At 35.2% G+C, this 19519-nt stretch overlaps 1 protein-coding gene across 3 annotated transcripts in view; it reads right to left on the bottom strand.

The window, feature by feature from the left end:
* Positions 1 to 4605: 4605 nt before the first annotated feature.
* The window catches only part of LOC106079450 (chitinase-3-like protein 1), a 24155-nt gene continuing 9241 nt past the window's right edge, over positions 4606 to 19519 (bottom strand). For 2 of the 3 annotated variants that reach the window (XM_056014493.1, XM_056014494.1), the window contains exons 4-10: positions 17548 to 17779; positions 16536 to 16648; positions 15821 to 15944; positions 12560 to 12748; positions 11230 to 11355; positions 9370 to 9444; positions 4606 to 5315 (exon numbers count right to left, since the gene is read on the bottom strand). In XM_056014493.1, the coding sequence (XP_055870468.1) occupies positions 5088 to 5315; positions 9370 to 9444; positions 11230 to 11355; positions 12560 to 12748; positions 15821 to 15944; positions 16536 to 16648; positions 17548 to 17779 (1087 nt within the window). In that variant the 3' untranslated portion in view covers positions 4606 to 5087. The remainder of the gene's footprint in view (positions 5316 to 9369; positions 9445 to 11229; positions 11356 to 12559; positions 12749 to 15820; positions 15945 to 16535; positions 16649 to 17547; positions 17780 to 19519) is intronic. The other variant, XM_056014495.1, reaches the window with a different exon arrangement.

Below are 19519 nucleotides of genomic sequence, written 5' to 3'. Positions count from 1 at the left end.
ATATATATATATATATATATATATATGTGTGTGTGTGTGTGTGTGTGTGTGTGTGTTTGTGTGTGTGTACATAATTAATCTTTATTACATTCTGACCCTTTCGGAAGACGTTTATTGTTTATTGTAGACTCCCCGCCCTTGCTAGCAAAGGGGTCTGGGGGAGTTCGTAGCGCTCCCCCAGCGCGAGGCGAAGCCCCGCCGCCGAACACTATTTCTGGTATTGAAAGCCAACAAAATGCATATTCTGAGGTATCTACAGTGCATTATCTTGCTATTAAAAAAGTTTTATTTCAAAAACATTTCTTTGATTTAGACCCGATCTCTATGACTGACTCCTAAAATCTGTCTTAGCCATCTTTGTTGAGACACATTTAATGATTTTTAATTTCGGCAGAAGACTATTCACACTGTATTAATGGAGCCCAAGCCACTGGTAGAAATTTGTAACCTTTCTTGACTACGCTCTTGGAATTACATGCCTGTAATTCGCTTTAGATTTTATATCGAAAAGGAAAGTGTTTTCGTCAAATCATCTGTTGAGGGGTTTTAAACTAAGAAATCTCTGGAGTTGTTTTGTTTTTTTTTAATTCAAAACCCCATTTAGCTACGATCATAGAATTTGGTGACTGTAGTTTCCTTTAAAATAATATTGAAGAGAGAGGTTTTCAACTCTAAACGCTCTGTAGGGGAATTTTAAACTCAAAATCATCTGGAGGGGTTTTAAACTTTAAGGAAAAAGCCATCTGGAGGAGGGGGATTTAAACTCAAAACCCCTTTGGCTACGCTCATAGATTTTATAGTGTGTAATTTGCTTTTTTTTTTTTTTATATTGAAGAGGTACTTTTTAGCTTCAAACCCCAACTGGAGGGGGGGGGGGTTAAAACTCAAAAACCCTTTGGCTACGCTCATAGAATTTTGAGTGTGTAATTTGCTTTTTTTATATTGAAGATGGAGTTTATCGTAAATTTTGGAGGAGGGTTTAAAATCAAAATCTTCCTCAACTGTGCTGTTGGAATATGGGGATTGTTGTTTGCATTTTTTGTTTGTTTTTGTTTTATAGCAGAGGGGGATTGAACTGCAAAAACCTCTTGTAGGGGGTTTAAAACTCAAAGCCCCCTGGTAGAGGGATTTGTATCTCAAAACACCCTGATAGGGGTTTTTTAAATCTCAAAACCCCCTGGCAGGGGGATTTAAACTCAAAACCCCCTGGTAGAGGGTTTTTAACTCAAAACTGCCTCGGCTGTGCTGTGGTAAGTGATGATTTAGTATTAAAATCTCACCTAAAATAAACAAAATGGAAGCAAAAATCAGTCACTTAATTCTGTTTCTCCTCCCCCCCCCCCTGCGGGGGGATTTCATTTCGGGGGGGGGGGGGGGGTTGAACCCCCAAGAACCCCCCCCCCCCCCCGGCTACGCCCATGCTGCTGTATGTTCTGAAGCTGTTCATTCCTATGCTATTTGATAGTTATCTCCTCTTTGTTCTAAATTTAGATTTTCAGAATGATTCTACGAAACTAAAATAGTGTTTGGGTTTAAAAAATATATAATTAATCTATATTTTCGTAGTCACAGTTTACTTAAAACGAGATGTATAGATTAGTCTCCATTTTTATTAGAATCTTCAATACTAATTCAAAGGAAATATCGACTAAGTTTAAGTTATCATCTCATTACATTGAATAGTTCAACATGTCAACTTACCATTGCGAAACTTGCAGTCATTAAGAAGAGTAGAAGACATGGGAAGGACATTCTTGATTGAGGAGAAAAAAAAAACTCAACTGGAAAAGAATTAATGTTCGTGAATTTAGTACATGATTTCAAGGACATTTTCTGTAAATGTGTGTACTGGACACTAGTACATTTAACGGATTTCGGCAAACAATCATACAAGAGGACTAAACAAAGAGAGGTAATAAAAAAAAATAATACAATATTTCGTATTAAATCTAGTTGCCTCCCCTGCTTCTCCACTCCTAATCTTTTTTTAATGGGTTTTTTTTTTTTAGCGGCCCCCGAAATGGAAATAGACGCTATTATTTTATATTTAAGTAAAACTCAAAAAAAGTAGGTAAACAGCTCACTGTAATGGTTCAACAAAAAAGAACTAACTAGCAATAATGTACACTGGAACATATTTCAAGAAAGTTGATGGGGGAGGGGTGACACCCTGAGCTACCGCGCCAGGTGCCACCGACACTGTATCGAGAGGTTTCTATGCTGTTCTTAGGAGATCAGTTAATGCTACTCTACTTATTCCAGAAGAGCTAGAGGAGTCTTATCAAAGACGACGTGTTGCACTGTTTGCTTTTATGTAAAAAATAAAGCCAAATATTTTTTTTTTAAATGTATTACTTTAAATGATCAAAACAATACTATGGGTTGAATATAATTGGTCCATTGGTGAAATCGATAGGGGCCGCCTCTGAGTTTGTGTGATAACACAAACTCTATTTATAATCTTGTAATTTTGTTGTTGTTGTTGTTGTTGTTTAATTCCTATTATATTTTTGAGGTTGTCATGTAACATTAGATATTCTTTTCATTTTTATTCGAATTAAAGGCGTTAGTATTTGCCTTTATCGTTTCAATAATAATAACCGAATTGAACTAATGATAATAGATATGTTATTGTCAAAGTGCAACTCGGCATTCTATAGAATGCCTGGGCATAGTTTTTATTTTCTGTCCTCCTTGGTGAGGTTTTATCTCTTTTATTGTCCTCCTTGGTGAGGTTTTATCTCTTTTATTGTCCTCCTTGGTGAGGTTTTATCTCTTTTATTGTCCTCCATGGTGAGGTTTTATCTCTTTTATTGTCCTCCTATGGGTATGAAGGTGTCTGGTCAGCTGCAGTGGGTACCACGGCGTTTTTCTTTCAATATAAGATAAGCTGAGATAATATCAATCTGTATTGGATATTCCGTTTCTTTGGTCACATCAGCTGCGTGGAGAGGTTGGAACTGCTGCGTGGGCGACATCGTTCCGACCATAAACATTCTCAGGCTTTCATCTCTCAACAGTCACAGGAAAAATTGTTTGAGTTAAACTATAGATGCTGTACTAGATAATTTATAAGAAGAAAGGAGATGTTGGAAATTCAATAACAAACGCGTGAAAATAGAATATGTAGACTTTGCTTTTTTTGGCAGTTTTTTTGTTTTTTTTTAAATTCTCCTTTCATTATATAAGTTAAGACAACTGGTTAGAACATTTGTATTTAAGAAGAAACTAGCGAAAATATTTCAACACCAGAGCAGCATTTCAGAGTTTATGAATTACTTTAATTTAATTGCACTTTTTCAATGTTTCATCAATTAATATGCATAGTTTTAGTCTACATAGAAGATACTAATGAATTTTATATGTATAATAAGCCATAAGCCTACCATTTTAAACTATGGTTTGTAGATTATTATTGGATTATTTATACGTTGAAATAGCACTTAGCATAGGGGGTAAAAACATGGGTCTACAAAGGTATTTTTAGTCTTAAGAAACCTTTTTTATTTGTGTTTTTTTTTTCACGCATTTATATTTTATGTATAAATAGGCCAATTTTTCTAATAAGACAATTTTGTTTTACTTTACCTGACGAAGAACTAGCCATACTATAGAATATCTAAATGTTTTGATATAAAATGATATTTGTTTATAATTGAGATGAATACTCACGATCTTGCAACTTGTTAAACTAATCCACAGTTTAGACGTGTTGGCTAACAATAAATCAATACTGACCGCACTATTCTAATTAGAGTTCAGACGAGCATTAATTAAATTTTAGTTAAAAACATGATAAACTTTAAACGTCTAGTCAGCATTTTATTTCCAAATAGCCTACTGAGTCTTGGGGGGCAGTGGCTGAGTGGTTAAGAGCTTGGCTTCCGAACCTGGGGTCCTTATTGGAATCTATGCTGGAATTTTTAAATCCTGGATCTTTTAGGGCGTCTCTGAGGCCACCCAGGTCTAATGGGTACCTTGTTTTAAGCTGAGAAAAGTAAAGTCTGTTGGTCGTTGCGCTGGCCACATGAAACCCTGCTCGTTAATCGTTGGCCAAAGTAACAGATGACCTTAACATCATCTGCCCCATAGATCGCAAAGTTTAAAGCAAGACAGAATTATTTATTAGAGACAAATAAGAATACTGTGTTTTGGTATACGTATATCAAGTTCTTAATCTCAAAACTGGTTACAATTGTTTTGACTATGTTGATAGAATTTTCAGAAATTAAAGATTGCAGTTTTTTATAACCTCATTATACTTAGATAATTAATACCCTATTTAGTAGGAAAGGAAAAAAACATCTGACACAAATTTCAACTAGCGTTTAACAAGACAACCATTATAAATATTCGTCCAGTGTATTGTTTCATATTTCTCGGGCTAGCTTGCTTGACCATGTGGTATGCGCTCTGAACAGTCCTCTTTACTTTACGCTTTATTTATTTCTTCATTTTATTTTACTTTTCATTAAAAGTCGGAAACACATCCAACAATAATTATTATGCAAAGCCTTTTTTTTGTGTGTGGAATCGCTGAATCAACTAAATGGGAAAATAAGTGGTTTATTTTTCTTGAAATCCGTAGGAATAAAAAAAAACACATTTTGTAAATGGAACACATTTAATTGCATTACATAACATGTTCTTAGAAGTATCTAATTCTAAAAGAAAATGAGAAAATAATTATCACCAACATGAAGTTACAACAAAAGAAAGCTTTATATTCGCTACACACACATTTTAGCAGTTCTGCACTGTTCACAAACTATAAAGTTTACAAAAGTTATTTACTAATTAAGGAAATTAGTTTGGTTTTAAATGTATATCTGGATATGAAAGAAGTTATTCCTCTTTGAAAGGTTTAATTATTGAAATATTTCTGTAATTGGGTCTTTAAAAAAATGTCTATGTATATTTTTACATCACATTTTTATAAAGATCTAAGGATTTCAACTTTTTTTAGTTGGACATTTTATTGCAAGTTTAATACTTAATTTCAAAAACATTAATATACAACAAAGCAACAACAGGTTACAATGTGTATCTACCCATCTTACAGTTCAACAAACACACCATTATAAGCATTAGAGTACAGTTCCGACTAAAAATGACAAAGAAAGTGGCACAATGACAAAGTTCAGGTTCAAGGTCACTGGCTGACATCCTGTGTTGGACGTGAACGTTGATTCTTTGGTTGTCGTGGTTGTTGCTTTGGTTGTCGTGGTTGTCGTCGTTGTGGGTGGTGTGGTTCTGTTCCCCTCGGTGATTGATATGATTTGGCTCAACAGAGGAAACGTCCCTTGCAGGCACATCTGTGGAGTAGAACAAGGCCTATCACTCTTGTGGTCTGTTAGAAACCTATTTAATACAGAGGAGTAATGTGAAGCAAAGGGAAATAAGCCACATCACATCCTATAACTCGAGTTCTTTCGATGATTTCCCTTTGTTAAATACCCTGAAACTAGGATGTTAATAGCGAAAGTGAACGCTAAGTGTCAAAGCTGAAAGAACCAGAGGTAAGGCTGCCAAGTATACATCTCTAATTGTTTGCATATGTATCATAGAAATATCTATGTACAAAGTGTTAGGGTAGCATAACTAAGGGGGAAAAAAGAAATAAAAAATCACCCTTTGGGTCAGGATTTTATGATTTTACCATCACAAAGGATATACAAGACACCGATAGCAAAGACAAGCAGACACAAACACTCTTTTGTTCCCCTGGCAATCAAATCATTAAATAAAAACTATCTGAAATAAACTTTTCACAAGTAAATTATGAGTGAGTCTGGTGTCAATGTACATTTTGGTTTTCTATAGTTATAATGTCTTGTTTGGTGTAAAGCACAAATTGTAAGACAAATTTCCTAATGGATAATAAAAATTACTAGTCGACCGGCGGCGTAGCATATGCCTTTGGCCACTGCAACTTATACGACCACAGTGGGCCCCGCACTTGCACAGGGCTCGGGATAATGCTAGGTGTATAAATTATTAAATTAAACCATTTTATAACTTATAACAGCTTTCCCGCGGCCTCCTGATTTACCAGGAGCTTCTAGAAATCAAATGAAATTGCAAAATATACGAAAAAGTCCTGGAAATATCCGGAAATTATTAACATCTTTTAAAAACTCATACAAGTCTCCTGAAATATATACACAAAAATTGTCATTTTGGGGTGTCATTCTATATGGAAAACGCCAATCCTACGCGCGAGAAAAAAAAAAAGCATTATGCAATATCCGTAACTGAGGAATCTTGTGAAAGAAGCTTCTCGCACCTCAAACTAATGAAGAATTATTTGAGGTTAACAATGCTCGTAGATAGATTGAAACATTTGGTAATTCTTGCTATTGAGCCTGATCTATATAGGAAATAGAATTTGTATGATATACTATATGACTTTGCTACACGCAAGGCATGTAAAGTAATTCTGTACGTAGTAAAGAATGAATAAAATGCATAGACGAATTTAGTTTCTAATACAAACTCTTAAATTTGACTTATTATCCCTATCCCTACCCAAACTTGGCCCCGCGAAACCCGTTTCGCAAAGGGCACCACAATGGTTAAGTCCGGCCCAGCTATTTAGTGACGGGTGAATACAGAGTAGATGACTTGTTCTCTTTCCATGACTTCTTGGTCATAATAGTTAAGTTCGGCCCTGCTATTTAGTGACGGATGAATACTATTTGTTCTCCCCCCCCTTCCTTTTTTTTCTCGCTTCAAGTCCGACTGGTACAAATAAAAGAGTGATCTTTCCATTACTTCTCGGTGTTTCAAACTGTTGAGGCATGAAGAGAATGATATATATATAGATTATTATTATTATTGTTATTACTATTATCATTATTATTATTATTATTATTATTATTATTATAAAATGCTGAAATGAAACCAAATTATGACCAATACCCAACAGGGCTTTAAAGAGGGCGTCAGTATTGGAAGTGAAAAGCTGACTAGTTTCAAATACCTCGGAGCTTTTGTCTCAGTTGAGGGAACAAATTCTGAACTACTGGTACGAATTGCACAGTCTACAGCATCCCTTTCAAAACATAAAATAATATGGAAAGACAAAGGCTGGGTGCTCTCTGGTCATGGCCACATGTTTATAGGCTTGTGAGACTTCGACGATGACTGCAGAGCTAGAGAGGAGGATCCTAGCAATGGAATTGAGATACTGCAGAAGGATCCTAGGTATCACATTTAAAGACAGCATCACAAACCAAGAGATTAGAGACAGGGTTACTGCAGCGATTGCTCCCCACGATGACCTGCTAACTATCTTAAAAAACGCAAGCAAATAATCTATGGCCATTTATTACAAGGTCTTCGGGGCTCGCAAAGACCTTCCTTCACGGAACAGTACCAGGAAAAAGAAGAAGAGGCAAACAGAGAAAGCGATGGAAATACAACGTAAAAGAATGGACAGGCCTTGAAAGAAGTTCTAACTAAGGCAAAAGACAGGAATGGAGAAAGACGGTCGACAAATCTTGCATGGTGCCCCAACGATCCAACAGACTAAGGGATAGGTAAAGGTAAAAGAAAAAAAAAACTAAGGGAAATAAGCCACATCCAATGACTTTATGTTCTTTGGATTGTTCCCCTGGATTCTACACTGAACATAGGATATTAAAAACAGACGTGGATGCGGAGTCTCAAAGCCAGACGTGCCAAAGTGGAGGCTACCGTGTCTATACTAATCTCCTATGTAGTTTCACGACCATGTCCTTATGTATGTCCTACTTACTCTGTCCCTCATCGTTGAGTGAGTACATATGGATGTGTAATTAACGAATAAAATCTATGTTTTTATACCTTGTTTTTTTTCCTCATGCTAAACATAGAATGAAGGAGGCGCGGTGGCTGAGTGGTAAAGTACTCGGTTTTCGAACCAAGGGGGGGGGGGTTCATCCAACTTTAATGGGTACCTGAAATTAGTTGGGGAAAAGTAAAGGCGGTTAGTCGTTGTGCTGGTCGCATGTCGCTCTTGTTAACCGTAGGCCATAGAAGCGTATGATCTGCACATCATTTTCCTTATAGATTGTAAGGTCTGAAATGGGTACATACCATACATATACGATTTTGAGTCGATTTAACATAGAAAGCTTTACAAAAAAATCTGATTTATGTAAAATGACACCGTCTTTAACCGTGAGCCAAAAAAAGAGATGACGCTTACATCATCTCCACTTTAGATCGCAAGGTCTGAAAGAGGAACTTTGCCTTTTACTTTTAAACATAGAATGTGCTGTATTGCTCACACAAATCTAGATCTAATAATAAAATGCTTTTCATTGAGTCTGAAGATTAATAAGGAGTGCAGTATTTCACGTGAGTACTCAGTCTCATCAGTGACCTACATATATTGCCACAATCGACACAGACATATACCGTTGTCGATTATCTTTTCGCCGACTACGTCGGTCATCGGAAGTGGTATATCTTTTGGTGTATCTTGCTTTCTTTGCAAAACTACATTGAGCCCCAAGCATCTTTTCAGACAGAAACATTGATTTCACGTTAAAAATGTCAATTGTTCATGAGGTCAAAGTTTTCGCCGACATGTACACTAACCCTAACCCTAAGTCGTCGTAAGAGATATGTTTTGCAGTCTAAATTTCGTTTAATATATAACTTTCTACTGGCAATTGGTTAGCTTCAGAGTACCACAGAAACATAAACAGGATTTTTAAAAAATAATTTGTAGTAGCTTCGCGTTTCTACAATGAAAGGCTAATAATTTAAGGGGAGATAATTTGTTTTTGTTTTGAGAAAATGGGAAAAAATTTTTATACGAGTTTGGGAATCTATGAACAAAAAAAAAACAAAGACACAATTATATTGAGGTTCATTCCGTTCATAAGTTTTAATAATTATATTAAGTCTAATTTATATGGAATTTGTAGTTGAATTTGAATGTCGTAAATGTCTTATATTGTATGTTGTATATATATTATATTGTATGTTTAATCTTTGTAGGGTTTCCACTGGAAGGATTAAATTATTTAATTTGATAAAGAGTAGTTATACAACATTCGTAATAAAAAGGGTCCCTGGCATACATTTGGCTAATCTGAAATTGGGTGATCATATTTAACGTCTGGCAATACCAAGATGTATTCACCAACAATGGTCATAGTAACATCTCATTTCTTTTTTTTTTTTTTATTTACTTTTGGAACATGCTATCAAAATTGTTCATTAATTAAAATGACTTAAATTTTTGGGCGATTTTTTTTTGTCCTGGGTAGAAAGCTATGTTTGTTCCCTCCTCTTTTTTTTTAGTTTGTTTTAAAGAAAAAGGTCACGAGACAAAAGAACGCCAGACGTACCAGACTTAGATCTAAATGTACTTACCATTCCGCTGAAATCATCTTGATCAAGGGACCACAACATCATTCCGGCTACTCCAATTCGGACAGCCCAATCGGTCTGATAAGAGATGCATATTAGCAAGAAACTATTTTTAAAATACTTTACAAATAAACAAAGCTTATATTAGTGCGTACTTGTATTAATTAGTTAGGATTAGTCATGTAATTAAATTTGTAATTGATCTAGAATCTAGACAAACAATAAAATAGCATTTATAAAAATATAAAAAATGTGAGTGACCTCAATTCGAACTCATGGCTCAAGCCTCCTTCTCAAGCCAACATGATAAACACTCTGCTAATGGAGAGCTTATGACCATAGAAGATTATCTAGTTATCTATAGTTGCTATAATCTGTTCTATTTTTCGGGTGTCTTTTCACTAAGACTCACACGACGACCTATAAATGTTTCTACAAACATTTCAGTCAAGTACAATTTCTTTTCCCGTGTTCGAGTACTAATCAAAATAATTAATTTATCATCTTTCCATTGAGTTCTTCCTGGAACATAGGGCCTGGGTAAAAAACACGCCTCTCCACACGGTCTCTTGCTAGTTTTTTTAATGGCTTCCCAGCTCTTTCCTGTCATGTCGGCTTCATCTAGTAAAAAATAATTAATTGCTAATAGTTTACTAATTTGTTAATTTGAGTTTATTGATTCTTTTGTTGTCAGGTAAAAGAAATAATTATGCAAAATGTCAACTTGATCCGAGATTGGGAGTGAGAGAAATTACATGCACAAACTTTTTACCAGACAGACTGACATACAGACAGACAGACAGAGCGAGTTGATATAAGCTTTCTAAAAAGAACTGCTCGCCTAACCCTAAGAAAAATGACAACATAATGCTAGATTATTTTAGATAGATTCAACATTTTTAAAAACTCAGTTGGAAACTATCAAGATTTGCAGTCTTGTGATTACAGATGTCCAATTTGTGACTGCAGTTGTGTGTCAAGAACTGACCTTTTCAGTCATATGATAAGTTGCAGTGGAAAAAGTTCGTTTCTGGAGTCGTAAACAGACACGTAGATTCATATTGAATGGGCCATTCGCTCTGGAAGGTCTCAACACTGACCTGCAACGTGGCAACGTGTTGACTATTAAGACATATACCGTGTTGTCACGTCATACAGTCTCCACAAAGCCCACAGGTTGAGACGTCGCAAGTCAAAGTGTTCAGACCCGAAACGCCTTCTAGACTCTAGAAACTACAAAAGCTAAACTGGTACCCGTCTTTCGTGGTATCTTTTCAGATGTTGTGACAATGGATGAAGATTATGTGATAAATGGAATCTATTTTCTTTTTCTATGGACTATGATTACCGAGGGAGTCATGTGACCAACAGCCTTTACCTCCTCTACTTACATCAGGTACACATTACAGTTCGTTGGACTCATAGGGGTTCTAAACATACCGATAATCAAAGCCCCCAGTGTTCACCGGACGCGAACTCGACACTCCTTCGCTTGGAAGCCAAGCATTTATCGTTTGGTCAATATGCCCACAGTTTAATCGTAGCCTTGGTTTTACCATAAAAATGTCATCATTGAAATAACGCCATTAATAATGGTAATGTCTTCGATTAGGAAGATTAAAGGTGAGTGCAGTGTTTCACATGATCACGCTGACACAATTTCGACATGTATATTTTTCTATAAATGATGCAGACAAGGCCGTTGTCCGCCGGGAGATTTAATTTTCAGTACGCCTTCTGCGCCTGTCTTCTACAAGGGATTTTCTTTGAGTATCAAATGTCTGTCATGTTGCCTTTTCTAGAATGGCATTAACTCCATACTTCAAATTAGACTATACAAAAAAAAAAACAATGTGGACTAACTTTATTTTTGATGACTTCCGGGTCATCGTATGTAATCCAGTCTCTCCCATTCACCAGGTAACGAGCTCTCTGCTGTTCGTCAAACACAATCTCGGTGCCATTGTTGTCTCTTATGTACTGGCAGACCTTGCAAACAATAAGACTAATCATTAATATTAGGTCTATATTCTATTTTTATTTTAGATTGAGGAGACTCCTTCGTAAATATAGCACAAAAATCAAAGCATGTAAGAAAAAAAATCTATACATATTTTATGTTTTACAAGTTTCGGATGTTCCTTCAGAGTTGAAGATAGTTTACTTCCTAGTCCAAACCTCCCGAAAGACGACGGGGGATTGGAGCGGGCAGGATTTAAACCCTCGACCATCGATAAATCCGAACTACAGTCCAGCGCGCAAACCGCACGACCAGGCAGCCAGCCAAATAATGTAATTGTAAACTAATCATTCATATTTTAATTGTTATTGATTCCGGACTATAGACACTTTCACAAGTCTCAATACGAAACTTGAAGCAGTGACTCATCTGAGTGCGTCCATTGTCTTTCGAGACAGAGGGAGCCATTTATGTAACACGTTCACAGCCTGGACTGGGGGTCCGTCAATATGTTTGTCTTGTGTTATAGTAATTGATCAAGATATAAAATAAATAAAAGTTGAACAAAAACAAATCGGAGCGGTGGGGATAGTATCCGAGACATTTACATTATTAGCTTGCCGCGCTATCAGTTTAGTTAATTAGTTATTCTACTATATAGGAATTTTTTCGCTTGAAAAAAAAATTGTATTTTCTAATTTCTTTCTTCCACACATCACACCTGTAACACCCCTAAAGAAAGTGTGAGGGTCTATAACAGTAGCAATTAAAAAGAATGTTTTGAACCCTGCAATTAAAAGTTAACAACATGCCATTCCTGCTTCCTAATTCGCATTTGAATCATGATGGTTGGTATCATTTGTTTTTTAAAGTCAGAGGTTAACGACAAGTAAAGCTCTTATTGCTTAGCGCTTAAGGACAGCACGGAAACCTTCTCCCACTTAACCCCTTTCTTAAATTGTCAACAAAAGAAATCGGAATAGAGGACTCTGAGCATGCTTAAGTCACACAGAGATGCCATATATAAATAATAAAGATAGTATGATATAAATATATATATATATGGCATATATATATATCTCCTCCTAAGTGATCATATTCTATTAACTCAATGGTGACTGTAAAGTCCAATCCTCTCGTTAAAAAGCCGGCCGCATACGTGACATGGGTTGGTTCATAGTATGATATAATAATGTGATAATAGTCCTTGTCATATCGTATGTCTGGTTTCACCTCAGGGTAGGCCAGCCCTCCAGTAATTCCATAAGCGGTTGAGTTCTTTAGGAAGCCTTTAACAATCGGAGACCCAGGAATTGAGTTCTCAGAGTTATTAAGGTATAACCACTTGGCAGTCCCAGAAACACCGATCAGTGTCTTGTTTAGATGAAGTCCGAGTTTTTCATACTCACGAACTGTCCAGTTCTGAAAAAAAAAAAAACATTTTACATAACTCAGACTTTTCTAAGGCTTTCTATGTTAAATCGAATCTAAATCGTATACGTATGGTTAGTGACCAATTGTAGACCTTACAATCTATAGGGAAAATGATGTAAAGGTCATGTGCTACTATGGCCACGGTTAACAAGTGTGTCATGCAACAACCACAACAACGAACAACTTTTACTTTGCCCAATTAATGTCAGAGTCCCTAAAAATCCAGCAATTAAAAAACAAAAAAGGGTTCATCGAGATTCCGACCAGAAACCCCTCGGTTGGGAAATAAAGCTCTTTACCACTCAGCCAACACGCCTCAAATATTTGTATGTGTGTGCGTGTGTGTGTGTGTACGCGTGCTTGTGTGAGTGTGTGTGTCCGTGTGCGTGTGTGTGTGTGTTTGCTTGTACGTGTGAGTCACATGCAAAGTGCGAAATTCGTCTAAATAGATTTAATTTATTCTTTGCCCAGTTTTCCTAGGCGTTGTAAGTTATTACAATTTATTATATTCCCCGAAAGGGGAAAAGACGCTATTAGTTTTGTGTGGAATGTATGTCCGTCTGTCCGTCCGTCCGTCCCGTTTAGATCTAGTAAACTAGAAAAGATAGTGAAAATCCATCATAATATTTTAGACCATTTAAAGTTCTAATGCAACGGCTACAATTTATTTTATGAAAGCGAAAAATCTAATTTTAAAAATCAATGATGCAAGTAGTTTTTTCATAAAAGTACATCATTTTGCAACTGTTCACTATTAATAGTAACAAACGCAGGAGGCTATTTAGTAAGGGAGATTATTATTCACTATTTTTAACACATTTATGCAAATTGTATTAGATTTTTGGTCAAAAATATTTTTTTTTACCATTGTATTGCTAAGTTATGTAAAATCTGTTATACTAACTACTACATTTATAAAAAAAAAGTTTACTTTTTTTTAAGAGAAAAAAATCTAAATCTGACTTTCTCTTCCATTAGGAACCAAACAAACATTTTCTGAGAACAAACAACTTAGCTATTGGAGTTACTATACAATAGTGTATCAAGATAGTAAAAAGAAAAATGAAGAATATCTTCTATACGTGGGAAAATAATTACGGAGAGAAAGAGCCCGAAAGAGGTACCTTGAAAGAAAAGTTTCTGACTGTGTCGCTAGTATTTCTTATGACAAAGCAACATGGCGTCGCGCTGTGAAAACAGGCGTACAAATAGCTGAGGACAAGAGATCAGCGCTGGCAGAAGAAAAGCGTCAGAGGAAAAAAAAGCAAGGCCAATGATACTAGCTCCAGGTGGAATAACCTGCCCAGTGTGCAGCCGAACATTCCGGGCTCATATAGGTCTCACCAGCCACATGACGTGCAAAGCCCTCAGCCCCCTGGATGACAATAGTGGTCATCATAGAACTACGATGGACGACATATATTATTTCTTATGAAAAGTCAATTTTTTTACATTATGTTCTAAAGAACAGATCGAAAACATTTTTTGAAAGGACTAACACCTAACACAACAAGCCTCCTGTAGCTCGCTTTGAGGATCGCTGTCAAGTCAATACAACTGAATTTCCACTTCCTTATTGCCCCAGATATCTTTAGAACCATATATATGCTTTAGCAAGGGAAGTCATTATGCTTGGCTAGCAATATCAACTACAACGCCACTGATCGCCCCTGAAAATGCTTTTATTACAGGGATTCTATCAAAACTTGAGGAGTTCTTCGTCTACCTGCTCCTAGTTTTATTATGTGTTGCAAGAAGATCCTCAATTGTGAAGTCTGTAATACAAATGTCAGCTAGCTCAAGGTGCACAGATAAATAGCAATAAACAACTAGAAAGATTGTGTTGAAGTATTGTTTTCTATCAATGCTACATGTCTCAACCGATTTCAGAACAGAAATGGATTAGTAGAAAATACTATATAAGATGTATGTATTTTTGGAGTAAGTATTAGAGCTGTAATGTTGCTTTAAGATTGAAAAAGTACATATATCTTACACCAATGATCTTTCATCATCATTACAAGTGGAAAACAAAGGGTCTAAGGTTATGCACAAAGCTTTCTACCAAACAGAAGTATATTTAAAATTCTACCAAATGTAGTCGCTTACTATTATACAGCTGATATATACATACCAACTGTTATATTATATCGACCAATCTTATATTGGCTTAGATTATAATTAGACAGAGAGTCACTATTCATTACATAACTTTATATATTACTCGCTTTGAATGTTTTTTGGATATTTGCAATTTTTTTTATTATTTTTTAATGTGACCACAGATACCCATCCAATCGCCATCAAATTTTGCTTACACGCTCATATTCGATGACAACAGATGCATCAATCAAAACATCATAAAGTACTTAATAATTCTTGTATTGTTTTCGTATTGGACTGCTGGCGAAAAAAAAATTACACACTCGTCAAGCCGCAAGACTATACAGAGAGGAACAGAAAGAAAAATATAGTCCAATAAAAGTGTGTAACAAGAAGAGCATTACAAATATGTTTTTAAGAGAGAGTACCTTGTTTATACAACCTATAGAGCGATTCTTTTTCTCTTAATAACTAATGAATATTATATTTAAAAACTATGAGACATTTTTTACCCCGAACCATTCCCCCAGAAAGAATCCTGATTAAGCGAATGTATAGATCTAGTACACTTTATAGTATTCCAATGACAGGCGTAGATTACGATTCCCAAAATTGCTTTGTACCTAATTATATAAAATTCAATGAATGCGAACAAAAAAAAAAAAAAAAACGAAGACATCTGGTCCGTTCTACATAAACATTTTCTCGTTCTCAGCCAAATTTAAATTTCTTTTTTTTTTTTACTTTGATAAATGATAACGGTCAAACCAGAGTTTTCCAAGTGTGGCCAACGTGCTAGGAATTCTTGTCTCAGCTATATATATCAAGTGTTAAATTTCTAGGAAAATCGTTGGAGCCTTTTTGAGCTCCTTGTCCAGGCTGGTTCCAGGATCATGAAGATACGATTGTAAAAAGAAGAAATGCAACCCATCAAATAAATATTCTAGTAATGCTTACCGTGCTAAATTCTTGATTGAAAGCTGAACTATTTCTGGAATACAATGGACTGTTAAAGTTTGTGACTTCATTGTACCTGGCGTCCACAAAGTCATAAGTCATTAGGCTGACGTAATCCACGTATCTTGCGAAAAAAAAAAGAACAAGATTTATAATAAATGTATTAATAACAATAATAATAATAGAAATTTCATTAATGTGGAAGTTACAGTGTCTTATCTATCTATCTATCTATCTATCTATCTATCTATCTATCTATCTATCTATCTATCTATCTATCTATCTATCTATCTATCTATCTATCTATCTATCTATCTATCTATCTATCTATGTATATATCTATCTATCTTGTATGTATATATCTATCTATCTATGTATGTATATATCTATCTATCTATCTATGTATGTATGTATCTATCTATCTATCTATTTATCTATCTATCTATGTATCTATCTATCTATCTATCTATCTATCTATCTATCTATCAATGTATGTATCTATCTATGTATCTATCTATGTATCTATCTATGTATCTATGTATCGATCTATGTATCTATGTATGTATGTATCTATCTATCTATCTATCTGTGTATCTGTGTGTCTGTGTGTCTGTCTGTGTGTCTGTCTGTCCGTCTGTCTGTATGTCTGTCTGCCTGCCTGCCTGTCAGCCTGTCTGTCTATCTATCTATTTTTAAAACAGTTGTTAAGTCCTACTTGTTTATTTCTGTGATATTGAATCCAAGCATGTTGATGCTCCCAGCCGGTGCTGCAATGGTGAGCAAAAGTCGCGGTGTTGTTGTATCCTGATCAAACGCTTGCCGCAAACTCTGGTAATTGTATTGTCATTATTATATTAAAATATTTTTATATTTATATATAGCCTAATATATAATAGGGACAGAGACAGGGTACTGTTTTTCAACCTAAAAATCGGTTGTTTTATTTACTTAAGAAATATAGTTATAATACAAATGTTCGTTTTTGTTATATCTGACTTAAAAGACGGATAGACTGAAATGTCATTAACCAGACTTAGAATATATTCCAGACAAAATGGGAAACATATCCGATTCATGATTCATGTATGTTTGTATAGTGCTGGCTTTAAAATACAAGAAAACACCGTGTAACCCCCAGGCTCAATAAGAAACAGTTTAACCAGTATTTAAGCAACTGCAAAAGTTATCTCATAAATTACAGACGTTCCGTCAAAAGAAAATCTAATTCCGTCTTACGAGTATGTATTTGCTAATGGAGTTGAACATGTTAATTAAAGACTTAGATTCTGTTATTCATTGATTTTTTCTCTGGCTGATTCAGGCAACCCATATAGTTGTCTAATGGCACTAGGGAGGAAGGATCACTTGTAGGAATCTATAATAGCCTATTGATTAAGAAATGTGCCCTTATCTTTGTGTCTCTCCGAGTATTTAATCAGGTTATGTTTTTCTAAGTTAAGGTTCAGTATTTTTTTTAGCCTATTTTGCTATTTTACTTTGTAGTCTTGCTTTGTTGTATTCTGTCCAGGAGTGTGTCCAATAGTGTTTTCAGGAGTGTGTCTAAATTTCGTTATTTTACAAATGTTTTTTTTTTATTATTATTATTTTCACTTCATTAGAATTAAAGGTGTCTATCAACACATTATTGTAAAGATTGTTAGCTTATTTCATCCAATATGTTTCCCTCAAGTTAACTTGAAAAGAAACACGACACAGAAGGTTCTTACTTTTAAAATTCTCACAAAGTTGGCGCTTGTATTGACGTTCGGGTATTCCCAATCAATGTCCAGCCCGTCGAAATGATACTTTCTAAGAAAGGCAACAGCGCGGCTAGCAAACACGCCTGTTTGGGAATCGTTCTGGGAAACTGTCACAAAGCCTTCTCCGTGGTCATTCTCTCCCCCAATGGACAACAGTGTCCTCAATTGAGAATTTTGTTTTTTTAAATCAGTGAACAAGCTGCAGAAAAGAAAGGTAAACGTTGTCTCAATACTTCAATTTAAATCAACAATTTATTTTATCAAACTTTATAATAACCCTAAATTTCAAATAAGCTTATTAATTTATATCTTTAAAAAAAACACAAGTTGATCTCAAGTATATTAATAATTTTATTTCTTAAACATCGATTCGATTAAAATTGTTAAATAATAGAATACCATACAATATATAGATCTATATTTAGTTTTATTTAGCCTCATCAACTCCTAGAAATCTTTTTCCTAAGCAAATGCCAGTTGCTGTGGATTTCTCTCTAAAATGAGATTGTTAGAGACAAGTTGTACATTAGTTGGCAAGAAAGGAAAAGAAAATAAAGCTGCCAAAGTCAAGAAAATAGTAAAGTTCCCTTTTCAGACCTTGCAATCTATGGGGCAGATGATGTTAGTGAAATCTTTCTCTTTTGCCAAAGTTTAACATTAGATGGTATTATTTTTAAATTGTTTCATCCTAATTCTAGCTAAATTTATACAACAGTAAAGGTTGGGCTTAGAGGTGTTAAAATCTATCTCTAAGACATTATTCTGAATTTTATTTGGCATTTAGTCAATAAAAAAAAGTATTTAATCTATTAATTATTTTTTTCTCCTAATATACTATTACATATACATAAACATGAATGTCTACATAGCAGGACTTGAACTCTAGACGACTCCCCCCCCGTTGATTTGGAATCCCAATGGTTGAGAAGCCAAGTCTTTTATCACCGTTACACAATTCTGACTATTGAACCTTAAAAAATGACTTCTTGTTACACATAACACAAACGTAGGAATAGCCAGTAACCAGATTGAAATTTTAAGATTGCCATTCATCTGACATACAATTTGAAATCCCTGTGATAAAGTTGGAATAGATTATAAATTTGTTTCAAATATTCGACCAACAATACCTTGCCATGGTTGACTACAATTCAAAATTTATAGAAATGGAACATTTGCACACAAGTCAAGTTGTTATAAGAAAACTGAAAAATTTATTTGCCAAATATGGAGTCCCCAAAGTTTGCATCAGTGATTTTGGACATCAGTTTTCATCTGTTATTTTTGGCACATTTATGGAAGCATGGGGTGTCCATCATTTAAGATCCTCACCAGGACATCATCGAACAAAGCCGAGGCAGTGGTGAAAATATTCAAGAATTTTTGAAAAAATGCAAGGAAAGTAAATCAGATGCCTATGAAGCCCTATTGGAGTTCAGGATCACACCTAGATCGCCACTAACCAAAACAAAAAGTTTTCAATACCCATAAACTTGACAATGCATGTTCAGATAGCAACAATCCTGACAATGCATGTTCAGATAGCAACAAACTTGACAATGCATGTTCAGATAGCAACAAACCTGACAATGCATGTTCAGATAGCAACAAACTTGACAATGCATGTTCAGATAGTAACAAACTTGACAATGCATGTTCAGATAGCAACAAACCTGACAATGCATGTTCAGATAGCAACAAACTTGACAATGCATGTTCAGATAGCAACAAACCTGACAATGCATGTTCAGATAGCAACAAACATGACAATGCATGTTCAGATAGCAACAAACCTGACAATGCATGTTCAGATAGCAACAAACTTGACAATGCATGTTCAGATAGCAGCAAACCTGACAATGCATGTTCAGATAGCAACAAACTTGACAATGCATGTTCAGATAGCAACAAACTTGACGAAAAGGTTCAGATAGCAGCA

The sequence above is a fragment of the Biomphalaria glabrata genome, chromosome 16, assembly GCF_947242115.1.
Source record: "Biomphalaria glabrata chromosome 16, xgBioGlab47.1, whole genome shotgun sequence".
In the NCBI taxonomy this organism is placed as follows: Eukaryota; Metazoa; Mollusca; class Gastropoda; family Planorbidae; genus Biomphalaria; species Biomphalaria glabrata.
The sequence above is the reverse complement of the archived record's forward strand: the minus strand, read 5'-3'. Positions and strand labels throughout refer to the sequence as shown.